Source organism: Triticum urartu, chromosome 1 (genome assembly GCF_003073215.2).
Source record: "Triticum urartu cultivar G1812 chromosome 1, Tu2.1, whole genome shotgun sequence".
Lineage (NCBI taxonomy): Eukaryota > Viridiplantae > Streptophyta > Magnoliopsida > Poales > Poaceae > Triticum > Triticum urartu.
In genome coordinates, this window is record NC_053022.1 from 566,464,224 (window position 1) to 566,483,060 (window position 18,837).

At 46.2% G+C, this 18,837-nt stretch overlaps 2 protein-coding genes across 6 annotated transcripts; both read right to left on the reverse strand.

Annotated features, from left to right (window-relative positions):
* Nucleotides 1-1,382: 1,382 nt before the first annotated feature.
* On the reverse strand, nucleotides 1,383-7,628 carry LOC125531044 (fatty acid amide hydrolase-like). The gene is made up of 19 exons (XM_048695456.1): nucleotides 7,331-7,628; nucleotides 7,119-7,228; nucleotides 6,804-6,864; nucleotides 6,479-6,672; nucleotides 5,963-6,092; nucleotides 4,461-4,538; nucleotides 4,192-4,339; nucleotides 3,919-4,107; nucleotides 3,753-3,824; nucleotides 3,625-3,667; nucleotides 3,451-3,522; nucleotides 3,279-3,359; nucleotides 3,056-3,159; nucleotides 2,862-2,954; nucleotides 2,630-2,698; nucleotides 2,481-2,545; nucleotides 2,286-2,347; nucleotides 2,110-2,205; nucleotides 1,383-1,934 (listed from the first exon to the last, which is right to left on the reverse strand). The coding sequence occupies exons 1-19, from the start codon at nucleotides 7,428-7,430 to the stop codon at nucleotides 1,872-1,874; spliced, it is 1,830 nt and encodes a 609-aa protein (XP_048551413.1). The 5' UTR covers nucleotides 7,431-7,628; the 3' UTR covers nucleotides 1,383-1,871.
* A 2,385-nt stretch (nucleotides 7,629-10,013) lies between these two features.
* On the reverse strand, nucleotides 10,014-16,209 carry LOC125531011 (pentatricopeptide repeat-containing protein At1g15510, chloroplastic). Of its 5 annotated transcripts, none has more exons than XM_048695448.1 (4): nucleotides 13,165-16,209; nucleotides 13,015-13,079; nucleotides 10,514-11,078; nucleotides 10,014-10,424 (listed from the first exon to the last, which is right to left on the reverse strand). In XM_048695448.1, the coding sequence occupies exon 1, from the start codon at nucleotides 16,060-16,062 to the stop codon at nucleotides 13,465-13,467; it is 2,598 nt and encodes an 865-aa protein (XP_048551405.1). In that variant the 5' UTR covers nucleotides 16,063-16,209; the 3' UTR covers nucleotides 10,014-10,424; nucleotides 10,514-11,078; nucleotides 13,015-13,079; nucleotides 13,165-13,464. The 5 variants fall into 5 exon arrangements, with proteins under 5 accessions (XP_048551405.1, XP_048551389.1, XP_048551397.1 ...); XM_048695440.1 differs by lacking the exons at nucleotides 10,014-10,424; nucleotides 10,514-11,078 and adding exons at nucleotides 11,117-11,616; nucleotides 11,693-11,856; XM_048695432.1 differs by having other exon boundaries at nucleotides 10,014-11,078.
* Nucleotides 16,210-18,837: the final 2,628 nt, after the last annotated feature.

An 18,837-nucleotide genomic window follows, 5' to 3' on the forward strand; every position in this document is an offset into this window, starting at 1 on the left:
AACCTTTGCCATGACAGCAAAAATGGTTGCCATGGCAGGGTCGAATGCCCAGCCGGGCACATGCATAGGGCCGACTGGACGGCGCCTAGCCGAAAGGGCACACTCGGACCCAAAGGCCGGGCATGCATCTCCCAGACCCTGAGCCGGACAAACACGCAGGCCGGACTCGCACGCACAAAGCAGCCCGACATGGGCCCATAGGCGGGTCCGACTGACCCATCTGGCGCTCCTGGCACGATCGGACCAGCCCGCCACAGGGCGAGGACACCACCAGGGGGCCGGGGGCCTGATGAGATCATCGTGTGTGGCTGCGGACGCGACAAAGGCCGTCAAATGACGGTGGCCCCGAGTAGTTGGGCGGAGCACCCATCATTGACACTCCACTTGTGTCACCCGGGCACGTGTTGTGCGGGCAGATCGAACGGCGCAGAGCCGCCTCGAGAGGCTCCCGCCGCAAGCCACCCAGCAGTGGATGACCTGGAGGCTCTCTTCGCCCTCGAAGAGCCCCACGAGGCGGGTACTCCACATCCTTTATCTGTATTTTTAATGGAGCAGTTGGTAGCCTGGTACGGTTTATTTTTGTCTGGTTTTTCTTCGTCCCACCACCAACCACCCTTACCACGCTGGTTTCTTATCTATCGGTTTATTTTTTTTCTTCACTCTTTTATTGCAAATCAGCACTTTCCTGACATACAAAAGATCACGGATCTAACTTTCCTAATTTATCCAAATCAACCGATCCTTCCATTAATGCAATTTGTTTTAGAAAACAAATAACAGATTTTCAGTAAACAAATAATCTATACCAATATAAAAAGACCCAAAGGGGCAGATCCAAGTAATCTCGGCCATCAAATCATGCCAATCCAACGACCTAAACTGCTTCAATGTCGAGCGCTCAACACATTTAGCATGCAGTTAATTTCATGCCAAATATAGTGCTAATCACATAATAACACACAAATAATACCCTAATTAATATCCGCATGAACTTAATATACTTCTAAATTAACGTGCATTGCACGTACACATTGACTAGTAGGAGTAATATCAAGGAATGTTTTTGTGCTTAAATGTGCAAATTCGCATTTTTGTATATGTGTGTGTGTGGTTCAAGTGGAAAAATTGTAGTTTGTCTAAAATACTTACGTGATTAATATGTTATATTCTACTTGTGTATTTCTAGAAAAATGGTCACGCTTTTTATTCTTAAGTAATAAATGAATGACAAAAAGTCATGTCTCCATACCGTTTTGGGAGCTCGCCTATCCTGCTCAAATTTTGGGCAGTTAAAAGTTTTAGCGGGGAGGATTATAGGTGGCTTTAACTCAAGAAAAAAAGATGGTCGCCAAACATCTAAACCAAAAACAAGACAAATTAAGCAGGAAAAAAACAAGACAAAACTATACTTGAATATTTAACACTGGATTTTAAGGCTGGACATGCATAAATTGGTTACTCCTGCAGAATTCTCAAGGAAACTAAACTTAGCATAGCTTTACAGCTTCCAGCTAAATTTCCAAACGAGAATGCTCTCCAAGATGTATCAAAGATACACCTGTGAGTACTGGACAACTGATATGGAGATGGGCTACACTTTTACTTGTCACTTGAGAAGATGGCATGACAAGAGATTGATTACACTACTATAAATCTATCTCTATGGTTGAAACAGATAGCTCATCAGCAAACTGGAAAGCATATATAATAACCGCATATGCATCTACCATTTCCTAATAACCAGAAAATACATCCTTGAACTGGAGCATGAACAATCAATACAGATTCATGGGCAATCAATATACTAGAGACTTGATTGAAACGATGAGTCGACGCCATTTCTGTGCTTTTCTGTCTTGCTGGTCAATCTCTCAGTCTTTCTTGAGGAGATCATAGAACACCACAGGTTTCCTGTGGTTCTTGCTGCAGGCTTCCTGCAGCCAACGTAAAGCCACGGGATGTTTCAGTGATCAGTATATGAAAATCTATTTTTGTCGAAACAACGGATGGAATGCAGAGATTTCGTAGTGAACGGTCAGGATTTGGAAGAAAAAAAGGCGCAAGGATTCCACATTTAGTTGTTCCTTTGGACAAAAAGTTGAATCTTGCCTGCATTGCGAATGCGATGTGGAGCAGAGTCGCCTCGGACCACGGCCTGCCAATGAACTGAAGACCTATGGGCAGCCCGCCCTTATCTTGCCCAACCTGGCATGTTAACTTGTTATCGCAATGTGTAGATTCTTTTCTTTTCTGAAGAAGGTAGAACATGTTTAGATATCTGTTACCATGACTGTTATCGCCGGCAAACCAAGGAAGTTCCCTGCTATCGAGTACCGAATCAACGCGGCTTTGATTGGGGAAAACAGAGCACCAAGTTAGGAATTAGATCGTTGCAAAAAACAAGGAAATTAGGACGGACACATGGTGGTAGACATGCAGCTTCTGGAACTGTTTGCTGAATTCTGGTTTCTAGTAGCTACCTCCGTTTATGTAGTCGAGTTCACCACTGTTTAGCGCGTCATCTTGTAATGTGTAGGCAGTCACGCTGCACAAGGGGTTGATAATCTATGATGAACTGTACTAGATTTTGTTGTGGGTATTGCAGGAGTGGTGAACTGAAAGTAAATACCCGGTCATTGGTGAGACGATGACATCTGCTGTCTTGAAGATCTCTTTGTGAAAGAACATCTGACGATTCCTGAAAAATTCCGTGGCCAGATATCAGATTATACCAACCATCAATAAATAGTAACAGAGCATTCAATGTTACTACAGCGATTTAAATATCTGCGCACTATCCCAAGAAGGTAATACTGCTATATATTTACTAAAAAAGACAATCTTGCAAAATGATAGCGCACCGGAGTCGTTGTGAATTGAGGTAAGCTCTGCTGCTGAATGACCCATAGACAGCCAGCGCGACTCTCACGTCCCACCCGATCTCGGACCTCTTCCTGGCATAATTCACCCGGCATGCCAAGTCAGTTCAGCCACAAGTTGTACGCATTTCAAATGCAAACAAGAATAATAGCAGTAAGTAATTTCAGTTGCTTACAGTTTGTCGAGATACTTTGCAAGTGAAGCAGTGCATTCTGATCCGATCGTCACGTAGTGTGCGAGCCGCATTTCCTCGATCTCCGGGACCGTCACATCCAGAGTCTTGCAGCCAAGAAATAATCACAAGAACAACTCAAAAATCCCCTACTACAACCGGCAAACTTGGGGATCATGGGAGTTCTTGAGAGAAATGCCACCGCAGGATCTTAACAATTCCTTACCTCCCAGCCGTATTGTGCGCGCAGTGTCTGAAGAGCTTTGTCACAGCAGGTTCTGATGTCCTCGGAACTGTCGTTAAACCACTATAAACAAAAATTATTTTAGTGTTAATTAGCTCACTGTGAGTTCAAGAAGCTTAAATAACAAATCTGCTTGACGGGAACCACCAGATACCTTTCCATATTTTGCTAGCCTGACGTTGCTAATTGAGGGTGTCGACGTCAGCATAGGCAGATTCAGCTCAGGCTGCAAGACAGGGGCTTGTCAGTAATTCAAAAAATTTACTGAACGATGAATGCTGTGGAGGTAAATATAGGGACTTGAAGTAGCAAGAGCCGTTTGATTTACCCTCAAGTAAGATGGTTGGGACTGATCAACAATGGCCGAGTAACTGAAATTGACAGAACAAGACATTTAATTGATCAGCAAGATTGATATCAGCAGTTTGTGTGACAAAAAAGAGAGTTGTCACTGACGCTACGACGGCGTCCTCCACTGTTCCTGCCAAGATACCCACCATCCCGACCGTCCAATTCAGTGGAAGAACTCTGGAAAATATTTCCAGCCGTGCACAGATCAGTGTCGTCTAGGTTTCAAAATGTCGTTTTGAAATGATGATTTTACGACGATGATGGTAGATACCCGGCGTTGGAGAGGCGTCCGGCGGTGGGCTTGAAGCCGACCACGCCACACAGTGCTGCCGGCATCCGGACAGAGCCTCCTCCGTCGACGCCGAGCGCGACGGGGCAGAGGCCAGCACAGACCACGGCGGCCGAGCCGCTGGAGGAGCCCCCAGCCACCTTGCCGACGTTGTACGGGTTCCTCGCCGATCTGCACCCATGAACGCCGTCAGTACGCGCACGAGGCATGGGGGTTAGGAGACATGACTCGTGGGGATGGCGTGCAACAACGTACCCGTGGTGTGGGTTGATGCCGCTGGTGCCGGCGCCGAGCTCGTGCATGTTGGTCTTGCCGGCGAGGACGGCGCCGCACGCGCGCAGCTGCGCCACGCACGCCGCGTCCGCCTCGCACGGCCGCGCCTTCCCCAGCCACCGCGTCCCGCCTGCACATGCATTCAAACCGTCATCGTTGTTGCTTTCACAAAGAAGAAAAACATCGACAGAGCCTGAAACGAAATCATGCAGCAAAGTTATTAAGGTGTGCTGTGCCATCGATGCCGTTACCTGTGGTGGGGTAGGGCAAGCAGTCGATCTCGTCTTTCACCGCCACCAGCACGCCGTCCATCACTGACAGCGGTGTCCCTGCATGCGGTTCAGGTACAAAAACGGAAACTGTGAAAATCTGACAAGTGAGTGAAAACCTAAAGGATATACATGTCCATTAATCTCAAAAACGATAACCAGCAGTCCGGCAGATAGAGAGCCAAATATCTGGGAGCACACAAAAAGATACACCCAGTCCAAACAGGGGCATAACAGCAGATGAATTACCAGATAGTGAGAACAAACCCACCACCCTAACTGTAATTTTACTGTTCTAATTTAAAAACTGTAATTTAATGACAAACACACTGGATATAAGTAAGCCAATGTAATGCGTGTATGTGCAAAGCATGTTTTGACTAGTGCATAATTTTCTTCTCCGTTAACGGAGATCAGGATCTGTTCTGCATTTTCACGCACAAAGGGTCTTTCTTTCCTTCCCCCTATGCACGAGGCTACATGACCTAACATGAAATCTGAGATCTCTAGACATAACTCCTGCTGAAGCACTGATTGAGCTGCAATCACATGCGCTAACAACTAACATATTGGTTGCGTAATAAATGTTGAGATCTTCAGGACACGGGTAAAGCAATCATCGCACAAATCCGAACTCGTTGCTGGTAATACTACTAGTAGTGCAACACAGAATAGCCTGTCGAAATGAGGAGAATTTAGTACAAATTTGAAGAGGGGTGGTCCAAGCTAGATGAAAATGTCTTTTTTCCACGAGGTGTCGAACTCTACCACCATGTCTAACTCAACTCAGTATGTTCAAAATCCTCTAAAATTCCAGCCCATCAAAAACTACATATGTTCCCTGTCACACTTAAGCAATCAATCATTTCCCACTGTGCAAAACAGAATAAAAATCCCCCGGAATGCGACATTTGCCATGCTAAAGCTGTAGCCACTCACAACCTCTCTTTGTCTCCTAGACAACGACATGTAACCAATAAGTAACATTTATTCGACCAGCTCCCTTCCCTCGCCGTTCCGTTTCCTCTAGGATCAATTAATTTAATTATGGAATAAGTTTTCTCAACTAATAGGATGGATAAGTTATGTGTTACCAGAGGTCAAAACTGAAAAACTCAGCAACTTGTTGGTCAGGTTCTGGTTGTGATGTGTTCTTGGATGGGGTAAATGTCTATGTATTGCTTGGTTGGTACCAAGTGGGTGCCCAGTTTGGTTGGTGATGGGTTCATGTCAAAGCAAAAAAAGAGGGTAAGAACCAAGAGAGAAAGGAAAAGGTGATTTGTTGGTTGAGAACAGTTCACAGTTCATCCCTAGCTCTCTTGGTTCTTGGTTGAGGTAATTTATTGGATGAGTAAATGGTATTTTGTTTCTGCCATCATGCTCTGTTTTCTATGCTTCCGTTTGCGCCATCGTGCTCTGTTTGATCTGATATATAATTTGACGATGTGCCGTGTGAAAATATAAAATGCGGGTTAGATTTTTACCTGTCTGGTATCTGAGGGTGGACTCCTCGGCCTGCTTCAAGACGTCCTCAGGGTTGCAGCTGATGAAGAAGGCCATGTTCATGGTAGGGCCTGAGGACTCCTTCACTGCGGCCAGGAACCTCTTGGCCACCTACAAAACACTGTGCCCTTGCTCATCCACCATAATTCACATACCAGCAGCCATACATCATGCAGTAATTAAGAGAGTGCAGGCTCAGACTTGCATGGCCCCTCTACAGTTCACTAGCCAAGGACAGTACATTTTATGAGGAACGAATTACTGTTAATACTAGGACTTTACTGCTGCCAATATGTCGTTTTTTATTTATTTACGTTTGTGTCGAACATGTTCGTAGCTACGCAGAGGCCGGGTGCCACTCAATGTGATTGTATTGGGTGGACGCTACATTTTGAGTTAATAAAAGCGCTGTTTAACAGAAATGAGGAACGAATTACTGTGTGAACCTTACACCTGCTGTCAACAGCAATGCATGCAGACCTAGAACTAGAACGGACCTGGACAGGAGTGGTCTCCCCCGAGCTGTAGGCCCTGGAGAAGTCCATGATCGTCCAGCGTTTCAGGCTGGACTGCGACGCGTCGGCGGCGAGCGTCGACTCGAGGCGCATGGGGAGGCAGTCGACGGCCTCCCGGACGCGCTCCGCCGGCGACAGGCCGGGCTTGGTCAGGCTGACGTTCTGCTCCGGGGTGTCTGCATTGCGGCAACAGCAGCAAACGGTTTTTCTGAATCAGAATCAATCAAGATGAAACTTCGGTGCTGACAGACACTGATCAAGGAAGGAATTTGGTGTTTGTCAGAGTGCAGTGCAGCAGGGGGAGAACCTTCCCAGCGGTGGGTCGAGGTAAACAGTGGCGGCTCAGGGATCTCGGCTTCGGAGACAAGCTGCGAACAGAGCAGAGCAGAGCAAAGCGTCAGAACAGAAGCAGAGCATTTCAGCAAAAAGTAAAAACACCACAGAAGAGTGAATTGTCTGTTGTAAAATAACTGTGCCCAGAGATTGTTCTGGTGAAACAGTACTGATCAGTGCTTACGGCTGAACAACATCATCATCCACATGCATGTGGAGGTGAGAATTACTGTAGAATTGTGAGGCTCAGGCATAAAAAAAACGCTCATCACAAGTGAAGTGCATGCACCTTGTTGATGAGATTGTCCTTCTTGAGGATGTAGAGCAAGACCCAGCCGACTATTGGCATCTCGAGGACCCACACGAAGATCTTCACCAGAAGGCCGGCGACCCGCGGAGCTGGTCAACGGAATTCACAATTCACAATTCAGAATTCAGAATTCAGCAGCAAGAAGAGAAGAGGATGAGCAATCCCATTAGAATTGGGGGGCCGAGCCGAACCTTTGACATTGGGGCTGATGTAGAGCTCGCCGCTGCCGGGGCCGAGGTCGACCTCCGGCGCCGGCCGGTACACCTTGGCCGAGGAGCCGAAGAGGCCCATGGCAGCAGCGGCGTCTGAGTCCCGAGGAGCCCAAGAAAGATGAAAAGGACAAGAGCGCGCGGTGTCCCGAGAAAGATAGAATTGGCGGTTATATACTGGCGGGCGCCGATGAGGAGGAGGAGGTGGACGACGACGACAACGAGGAGGGGGAGGGTGGGAGAGAGGGAGAGAGGTGGTTTATTATTTACCGGAGGACAAAAAGGTGAGCGATGGCGGATTGATTGAAAACTTCTAGACGACTGAGTGAAAGCGAGCCCTCCTTTTCTGGGTAGGGGCGCCGGGCACGGGTGACGGGTCTGGGCGGGCGGGGACCCGGTTTGCTCGGTGACCGGAGGCCGGGTGGTTGGAGGTTGGAGCATGGCTCCTGCGGCGGCGCCGGCGGTTCTGGGTCGGGTCAGAGTAGGAGGGGTAGGAGGAGGACATGGCCCTGTGGTGTGAAGTCGGACCGGGTTTGCTGCTACGGCCCGACCCGATATCTGAATTGTCGCGCACCCCTCTTACTTTTCCTCTTGTTGGAGATTTGGCGGGGACGAAAACGGTTGCGTGGTTCCCAACGGTAACTTCCGGCGAGGCCAAGAGATGCGTTGCCTTGTGGATCACCATCAACCTCCTAAGCTTGATTTAAATATTTTTAACCTTATGTTGTTTTCTTAACCATGCTGGTAGCATCACTCTTTCTTGCAGATGTAGTACAAAAATGTGTTAACGAAATAATAAACCTCTCGACGAACTTCAAGGAATGAACTCAATTTTGATGTCACTTCAGACGCCAGAAATAAATAATAATAACAATAATAACTTACCAGGGTTATGAGATTTTTTATAACTAATTCCAAAGTCGAGTTAGGCACCAAGGAAGTAGTAGTAATAATAATAATAATAATAATAATAATAATAATAATAATAATAATAATAATAGTAATAGTAATTTATCAACGCGAGAATTTTCAGAACCACGCACTTTTTTCATATAAAGAAAGAACTGCGTCGCTTTAGATGACAAGTACATCAAAATTATAACGACCCGTGATAAAAATTTAGCCACACGTATGCACAAGACGGACATATGCTTGGCCGATACGATCACGACCTTTGGTCTGGAACTGTATTCGCTTAATTGGCACAGCAATTTCCAAGGCCTCGTTTTATCTACGTGTTCCGTCTAAGAATTGCGTCATGCTCTGCTGTCAAATCTATCTGTCAACTGTACTCGGCGCAAATAAATACATGGCGCTCCGAAAGGGACTGGCCTTTTTCTTTCCTTTAATTCCTTCTTGCACCCAGTTGATGTTTGGTGAATCTAGTTATACATAATTTTTCAAAAATTATATTCATCACAAGCTTTTTTTTCTCTCTGAAAATAGTAGATCCTACAAGTTCTTGGGGTTCAAATCAACATCTGACTAAATGAATATCTGAATCAAGGATTTGTAAGTTCATCTCATATTTTGAGTCAAGCTTTGACAGTAAATTTAACTAGCAAAATATAAGTAGTATGCCAGAAAATAGTACCAATGGAAACTTGTTTCGAATATGAATCTAAACGTACAACCTTTATGACATATAACTTATATTTTACTAGTCAAATCAATGGCCAAACTTCGACGTGTAATAAACCCAGACGGAGAAAGTATGCACGGTTAGGTTCAGAAAAAAAAGAGTATGCACGGCGCTTGGCCGATAGCGATCTTGGGTTGGGACTATACTGGCTTAATTGGTACTGCAGTTTACAAGGTCACGATTCACCTACGTGTTCCGTCCAAAGAACGAAGTGATGCCGGCCCGGCTGTCAAATCAAAGCTTAGTAGTACGTGGTCACTTTTCTCTGTCTCGCAAAAAGGGAAAAACTGTAGTAGTACTGGACAGAAATAAATACATAGCTTCCCCAAAAAGGACTAGACATTTTTCCTTCCTTTAATTCCATTGGACTTGAAAAGAAACTACAGTGTGTTTTCCAGCACCAATGGAAGGACTGATTCATACTTTTTTCTTGCACTCAATTGATGCCTAGTGTCTGGCGACAGAACATTTATATCATAAATATTACATCCGTCAGAAGCTGTAAATCCTACTAGATTCTGAGGGGAACTGAATATTTGGAGCTAAGGATTACTACTACTCCCGGCGTTCGAAATTACTTGTCGCAGAAATGGATGTATCTAGACGTATTTTAGTTCTAGATACATCCATTTTCGAGAAAAGTAATTTCGCAGAAACGGTTCGGAATTACTTGTCGCAGAAATGAATGTATGTAGACGTATTTTAGTTTTAGATACATCCATTTCCGAGACAAGTAATTCCGAACGGAGGGAGTACTTGGGAAAACCAATCCAACTCCTTGTCTCACCACAACTTTTTTTTTTGCAAAAATCACCACAAATTTATATACATACAATAAAAATAAATCAGGCCAAAACAAAGCTAACATACCTCCAACATCAATTCTACTCCCTTCGTCCCATAATATAAGAACGTTTTTGACACTACACTAGTGCCAAAAACGTTCTTATATTATGGAACAGAGGGAGTACATTATATGAATCAACAACCAATAAATGTTGCCAACTTCCCCAGAGTATAAAGTGTTTTTTGTTTGTGCGTGTGCAAAAATCACCACAAATTTGTCGACATAAAATAAGAAGTGATCAGGCCAAACAAAACTAACGCGCCTCCTCCTACATCAATTCTAGTACTACTACATTGCATGAATCAACAACCCATAAATGTTGCCAACCGCCCTAGACAATAAAATGGGTGGAATGCATGTACTCCCAGAAGTCACAACCACACGCACAAATAAAAGATGTTCTAGAAGCTCATGAAAAAGAGGATACAAAACAAGCATGGATTGGAGCAGCAGCAGCAACAACCAACTGTTCCAGCATGCAATTGATGTGCTTGCTTGCTTGCTTGCATAATCTGCATGGCATGCCCCCATTTAATTCCTCTCTTCTCCTCTCCCTCCCATTCCACGTACGGGACCTGCTAACTAACCTAAACCCATTGAATAGCCACGGGGTTAGGGATGCATTTACTTATTTCCCCCCAGATGATGATCATATCGTGCCGTGAGCTGTGCTCACCCGAAAAGGAGGCCAGTCGATGCTCTCTTGGGCTGCTGAATTTTCCTTCCTTCTTCTTCCATGCCAGGCTTCCTATCCACCATTTATTGTTGCCTGTACATCCAGGCTGAGCCGCCCTTGATGTAGCGGACACTAGATGGCTGCGGTGCGCCCGTGGCCTTCCAATTGTGTAGAAATCATAATAGATTGTACGGTTTAGTTGTGTATTGGTTTCCCTGGTTGTTAGTTGGTCCAGTTGGGGTTTTTTCCTTGTCTGGACCATATGTCTAATAATATCTTGAGTTTCCCTAATACTACTGCTTGTTTGTTACATGCATGTCTCTTGATGCCACAGTTTTTTTTTATAGACAATTTATTTCGGTCAAGGATGTATTGGTAAACATGACTGCAGGAGCATCACCTGTGTTGTGGATGAACTGCGCTGCTGCCGGATGAGGATGACAATCTGATATTAAACAGGACTGCAGGAGCATCACCTGAAAGCGTGGGATGTTCATTCATACACAGACAAACTCTGGTGGCGGCACAAAGTGTTGGTGGTTTCTGGATAATGCTCCCCATGCATCTGAAAAAAAGAAAGAAAAAGGTTCAGAATCAGTACATAATTCATCAGCAGCAGCATGAAAAAGATAGCATAATTCAATGACAGTTGACACTTGACAATACAAGGGTTGGTCGAAGATCCTGAACCAGCCAATGCAACAACTCGGCATATCAACTGTGGGGTTCTATGTTACACCTTTCTAGTACAACATCATTATAAAACCTACAGGTTGCATCAAACACCATGAATTGACAAGTAAATGGAATTTTTTCTCGACAATCAACAATGCACTTGATTTGTAAGAACAAAGGACCTGCTCAAGTTCGATTAGGTGTTAAGAAGCATCAAAGGGTACAACCTGATAAAGATTCTGTCTGCATATACACTCTATATATGGTTAGACAGTAGCATCGTGTAGCTGTTGTATTGAGATTGTAGCAGCAGCTTCAGGCACAAGAGTTAAAAGTGTACAGAATTACACAGTACAATAAAAGTACACCGATGGACAGTTTAATTTACAGAGCAAACTTGCAAGTGGCGATCCACAATACTGTATCAGCTGCCAAGGTTTGGATTACAACAGTCAGCTGCTTGTCGTTCCCCACTCAACAAGGTCAGAAAACATATATGGATACCTTGGTTCTGTGGATGTCACTATTGTAGCTGAGCACAGAGTTCTCAAGAAATATTTCATACATTGCCACGGAAAAATTCAGTATTAATCCACTAGTATAATGTGCTCAAATACAAAGTGCTCTCAGCTTCTAAGGGAGGTTTGGTCTTTGCCCAAGTACTGTTGCTGAAACAAGCACAACAAACTATCTCAATGTCAAGACCCAAACATCTATACAGGGCCAGTACTGATACATCAGTATAATGTGCTGAAATATGACAAATGTGATGAAACGATTACATTATGTGTTGAAACTTCTAAGAGATGCATGTCACAAGCACAGTGAACTATCTCAATGTCAAGACCCAAACATCAATACAGGGTCAGTACTAATCCATCAGGATAATGTGCTGAAGTATGATAAATGGGATGAAATGATGACATTATGTGTTGTAACTTATAAGAGATGCATGTCAAAATGAAAGAAGCCAAGATCACTTCAGTTATGAACATAAAGTTGTGAATATACTTTTGGCCCACTTGCCAAACTGGTTTGAGACTATGCTGCAAAATCTGATATGGGCCAGTCTTGGCAACCATACTGACAGTTGCAAAAAAGCAAAAGGGAAAAAACATTCTGACGGTTCCTAAATGAGTCACCGAGGAGGTGTACTTCACATTTTCCAGGTTTATGGACATCTTAGGTCCAAGTGTAATTCAAGTCACAATTTTTTTTCCGAGAAAAGATAAATTACTTTTTGTGAGCTCAAGATATGTTGGAACTGAATTCCCAGCATCTTGGATAACTTTTCACCATCTTTTGTCATGTACCAAGCTGTAAATTTGCATGGAGCTTCTACATATAACCCAAAATATAAGCTACTACCTCTGTCTCTGAACTGCAAAAACGTCTTATATTAAGGGATACAGGGAGTATGTTTATCTAAGCAGCAAGCAGCCTGCTGGTGAGCATGTTGCCATATCGAAAGTGTCATTCTACTTGCTAGTAATTCAAGTCACTAATATGTTATTATTATTATTCTGAATGCCTTAGCATCATGTTTTCCAATTACAAGCGAGAAACTCAGTTGCAATATTTGCTCCTGTGAGGTCTCAAACCCGGCCGAGTTAGAGCACTAGACAATGCCCGACCACTGAGCTAGTGCTCAGTCCACACTGGCATATCATGCACTATTACTAACATAAAATCAGCAAAAGAAGTGCAGCTCAACCATTATACAGCCTATAGTTGACATTTGACAGGCATTACAATTACAGTTACTCCTATTCGGCAAAACAGTATGCAATCCACTACTCTGCCCTTCCTTGCTGGAATAAGCTTACTTGATATTTCTTTTGGCAAGTTGTTGGAAGCAAATATCATCTCCAAGAAGCATTACTTCAGGAGACTGCAAGGAACAATACAACATATTAAGAAAGAAATATTAGGACCCTTCTGTGACTGAACTGATAAAAAGAGAGAAAATAAATTACTTTCTGTGAGGTCAAGATATATTGGAACTGAATTCCCAGCATCTCCGATAACTTTTCACCATCTTTTGTCATGTACCAAGCTGTAAATTTGCATGGAGCTTCTACGCATAACCCAAAACATAAGCTATGTTTATCTAAGCAGCAAGCAGCCTGATGGTGGGCATGTTGCCGTATCGAAGCTATCCTTCTACTTGCTAGTGACTATATATATCAAGTTCACAATGCTTGTTGCCAAAGACTTATGTACTGGTGATTCGGAACTGACGTGAGATTAGCACATGACCGCATGTTATAGTCTTCTTAGCCTGAACCTCCGCATGAACAACTTCCATCCCTAAAATGGTGGAATTCCTTGGTGTCCCTGACAGTTATCTCTCTGCGAACAATCTTAGAAAGCATCCTCAGTATACCGTGACAGCTATGGCAAGTGTACTGGTTCTTTGTGACAAAAATAGAGGTGCCAGGTGTGGTATTGATCAGACCAAAAGCGACAGCTAGTCTTTCACTGTGGCCACATAAAACATCATCCTTGGATACTTCTTTATCTTCTAAAGAATAAGATTCAACAGGATCAAAACCAGATGCTTTCATCCGCTCATATATGCTATGTAGAACAGCACTTATTTCTTTCATCTGCGGGTGTGATTCATCATCTGTAAGAAATGCATGGATATCTCCTTTAACCTCAACCCAGCTACACCCATAGTCTTGCTCCAATCCCTTCTCTCGCATGGTTTTTCTCACTCTAGCCACTTCAGCCCATTTGCCAGCATCAGCATATAAATCAGACAAAAGAACATGATATCCAGCATCATTGGGTTCCAACTCAAGGACAAATTTGGCAGCAAGCTCCCCAAGTTCAGTATGCCGGTGTATCCGACATCCGTTCAACAAGGCTCCCCATACAGCAGCATCTGGTGTGATGGGCATTCTATTTATGAAGTCGTAAGCTTCTGTTAATCTCCCAACACGGCTCAGTAAATCCACCATGCATGCATAGTGCTTGAGATTTGGAACAATTGAGTATTCCTCAGTCATGCGGTGAAAAAGTTCCCAACCTTGACTAACCATTCCAGCCCTACTACAACCACACAATAGAGCAACAAATGTAACTTCATCCGGATGCTCTCCAGTTTCTAACATCTCATCGAAGAATGATAAAGCAATATCTCCATGTCCATGAGCAACAAAACCAGCAAGCATGATATTCCATGATACAACATCCTTTTCACCATGTGCACTGAACTGTGCCCAAGCATAGCCTGTCTGGCCACATTTCACATACAAGTCCAGAAGAGCATTGGGTACATAACCTTCAGATGCCAGACCTCGCCTTAAAACATGTGCATGAATCTCTTTACCATACCTCAAAGATCCAGTAGCAGCACAAGCAGCAAGAGCAGCAATGAAAGTAACAGAATTGGGTTTTACATCTGCCAGCATATGCCGGAAACAGAACAGAGCCTCAAAGCACTTATGGTTAAAGCAAAAGCCCGCGATCATTGAACTCCATGATATTACATCCTTTTCAGGCATGTACTTAAAAACTTCAATAGCTTTATCAATGTGCTTGGACTTTGCATACATTTCAAGGAGTGCATTTGCAACTACAATGTACCTGATGAAGCCCTTGCTCGTAGCAATCTCATGCAGCTTGATGCCAACATCTACTCGCCCTAAGGAAGCACAGGCAGCAAGAGCGCTTGCCACAGTGACATCGTCAGGACTTACATTATTTACTTCCATCAGTGCATACATTTCAAGAGCTTTGTCTGGGAAGCCGTTTTTCTCATACCCTGATATCATGGCTGTCCATGACATGGCATCTCTGGTCTCCATTCTTGAGAATATCGTGCATGCTTCCCCCATCCTCCCAAGACTAGTATACATCTGAATCAAAGAGTTGCAGTACGCAACATCAGTGGCAAAACCTCTTTTTACCGCTAACGCATGCATTTCCTTTGCAAAATCAAGGTCAGACAGCAATCCGGACGCAACAGTCACACTGGTTATCGTCATGAGATTCGGCTGCACCTCATTCTCCAGCATGTTAAGGAACAACTCCAGCCCCGCCTCCCGCTCATGATTCTCAAAATGCCCAGCGATCATCGCATTCCACGAGATGCAGTCAGTCAAGGCCATACCATCAAACACCTTCCGTGCTGCCCCGACGTCCCCGCACTTGGCATACATGGTCACGAGCGCATTGAGCACGTCGACCTCGACCCCGAACCCGAACCTCAGGACATGGGCGTGCACCTCCCTCCCCATCCTCAGGTCGGGGACGCCCCCGCAGGTGCGCAGCACGCAGGGGAAGGTGTAGACGTCGGGCCTGACCCCGGCCCAGAGCATCCGGTGGTACAGGTCCAGCGCCTCCTCCAGGAACCCGGCCTTGCCGTAGCCGCCCACCATGATGTTCCAGGAGAAGATGTCCCGCTGGGGCATTTTGGCGAACACGCCCCAGGCGTGCCACGACTCGCCGAAGCGGACGAGCATGCTGAGCATGGCGTTGCCGAGGCGGAGGCCGAAGGTGGGGTGCGCGGCGTCGGCGTGCTCGCAGGCGCGCATCCCGGCGTCCGAGGCCCGGCGCCACTCGCAGAGGTGGAAGAGCGCCACGTAGGCGTCCTCGTCGGGCGGCTCCGGGGAGGAGTCGAGCAGCCAGAGCGCCTGCGGCAGCTGGCCGTGCACGCAGAGCGCCCGCAGCGCCGCGCTCGTGTCGGAGGGCGTCGTGGAGGTCGCCGACGACGGAGGCGGCGGCGACGGCGAGACGGCCACGCGGGTGGTGGAGGAGCTGAGGCGCCTACTCCGCGGGGCCAGGTGGCGCGCGGGCGGGGAGCGGAGGGGGGCGAGGAGGAGAGGAGGGTTTGGGTGCGGCCTGGCCGTGGGCGGAGGAGGCATTTTGGGAGCCGGCGATGGTGGTGGACGAGGAGGCGGCGGGCATGGCCCCGGGGTTTAGCGGAGGTTTGGGGGAGGCGCTGGCGCCATGGTGGCCGCTGCTTCCGTAGCGCGAAGGGATAAGCAGCCGGCTGTGAGGAGCGAAGCGAGGTGATTAACGAAGTTCAGAAAAAGGAAAAACTAGTTAGCGGTCACCCGCTGGAAATCCCCTTTCAACACCTCCATGCTGGACAGGTGCCTCTACTCCCCACGCCAAATTCATGGCGGCCTTTTCCACATGTTCAATGCCGGAGACATGTGACAAGACGGAACAATTTTCTATCGCATTCAAATCAGATGCCCGTTCATCCGCCTGTCGGCATTAAATAGGCGCGGCGGACAAGAAACCCACTCCAACATCCGCATTAACGCAACCCGCCTCTTGGTCTGGCCGGCACCCGCCATTTAAACGTGGCCTTGCCCGGCACGATGAGCACCGCACCATGTTCGCTATGATCGCAAGCTCTAGAGTGATGTGGGAGATCCTCTCGACGGAACAAAAGCAGGAGTTCGTCGACCTAGCGACTGGCTGGCATGCCCGTCATGCGCGATGAACGGAGGTTGGCTTACCGACGAGCTCGCTGGAGGTCAGCGATGATGACCAGATGATGGATGAGGCGTCCGACAACGGGTCAGCGCCCCACCCACGATCAACGCCGTCATGGCAGAATAGCAGCCAGCGCCACCGATGTCGAGGTCCGTTAGGCGTAGTAGGAGCAATGCTACAACCTCCGGAACCTCGACGAGCGTCGGCTCGTGGAAGGAAATTTTTGGTGAGCCGGTGAATGATGATGTCGTCGCGGCTATGGTCGCGGAGGGTCCAGGCTTCCTAGATTAGCAGTGGGTGATGTACGAGACCAAGAATAGCGCCCGCGACACCCGCCGTGAGCGATGACGGCTTCGCATCATGTGGGCGGATACAGATGCCCTGCTCGCGGAGATCGACGCGGAGGCGGAAAAAGAGTAGATGTGGGCCACCGCGGGCGTCGTCAACTTCGTGTTGGGCACGTGGTTCGTGCTTGGCCGCAACGAGCACGAGGCCGCCCCATCCACATATGTTTGCGTCCATGCGGCAGACTCCGACGAGGAAGAGTGGGAGGTGGACGGACACGGCTACGTCTCATGTCCCACTTACTACTCTTCCCCTCCTGCAACTTCATTTCCCGAGGCTCAAGGCCATTGAGGTTGCTAGACATGGGAAAGATAGGACATGGAACACAAACGCCCTCCACGGTTAGCGAAGATTTAGACTAGGTTAAATAAGTGTCGTCCTCTTCTGTTTACTTGAAATATGTCAAAAATCTAATGAATCTGGTCGGTTTAGATGAAAATCATCCGGTTTGCATGACAAGCGTCTAGTTTGTTCGAATTCAATTTGAAATGTATATAAACATTTGAGGTACATGATTGGATGGCTGGCTACGCGTCCGTAGACGGATATCGTAATCGTTTTGAAGGAAATATGCCCTACAGGCAATAATAGTTATTATTTATTTCCTCATATCATGATAAATGTTTATTATTCATGCTAGAATTGTATTAACTGGAAACATAATACTTGTGTGAATACATAGACAAACAGAGTGTCACTAGTATGCCTCTACTTGACTAGCTCGTTGATCAAAGATAGGTATGTTTCCTAGCCATCAACATGAGTTGTCATTTGATTAACGGGATCTCATCATTAGAGAGAATGATGTGACTGACTTGACCCATTCCGTTAACTTAGCACTTGATCGTTTAGTATTCTGCTATTGCTTTCTTCATGACTTATACATGTTCCTATGACTATGAGATTATGCAACTCCCGTTTACCGGAGGAACACTTTGTGTGCTACCAAACGTCACAACGTAACTGGGTGATTATAAAGGTGCTCTACAGGTGTCTCTAAAGGTACTTGTTGGGTTGGCGTATTTCAAGATTAGTATTTGTCACTCCGATTGTCGGAGAGGTATCTCTGGGCCCACTCAGTAATGCACATCACCATAAGCCTTGCAAGCATTGTAACTAATAAGTTAGTTACGGGATGATGTATTACGGAACGAGTAAAGAGACTTGCGGGTAACGAGATTGAACTAGGTATTGAGATACCGACGATCGAATCTTGGGCAAGTAACATACCGATGACAAAGGGAACAACGTATGTCGTTATGCGGTTTGACCGGTAAAGATCTTCGTAGAATATGTAGGAGCCAATATGAGCATCCATGTTCCGCTATTGGTTATTGACCGGAGACATGTCTCGGTCATGTCTACATAGTTCTCGAACCCGTAGGGTCCGCACGCTTAAAGTTAGATGACGATCGGTATTATGAGTTTTGTGTTTTGATGTACCAAAGATAGTTCGGAGCCCCGAATATGATCACGGACATGACGAGGAGTCTCGAAATGGTCGAGACATAAAGATTGATATATTGGAAGCCTATATTTGGATATCGAAAGTGTTCCGGGTGAAATCAGAATTTTACTAGAGTACCGAGGGTTACCGGACCCACCCACCCCCCGGGGGAAGTAATGGGCCTATTGGGCCTTAGTGGAGAAGAGAGAGGGCATCCAAGAGGTGGCGCGCGGCCCCCCTTGCCCCAGTCCGAATTGGACAAGGGAAGGGGGGCGGCCCCCCTCTCCTTCCTTCTCTCCACCTCCTCCTTCCCTCCTTCTCCTACTCCTACTAGGAAAGGAGGAGTCCTACTCCCACCGGGAGTAGGACTCCCCCCTTGGCGCGCCCTCCCTGGCCGGCC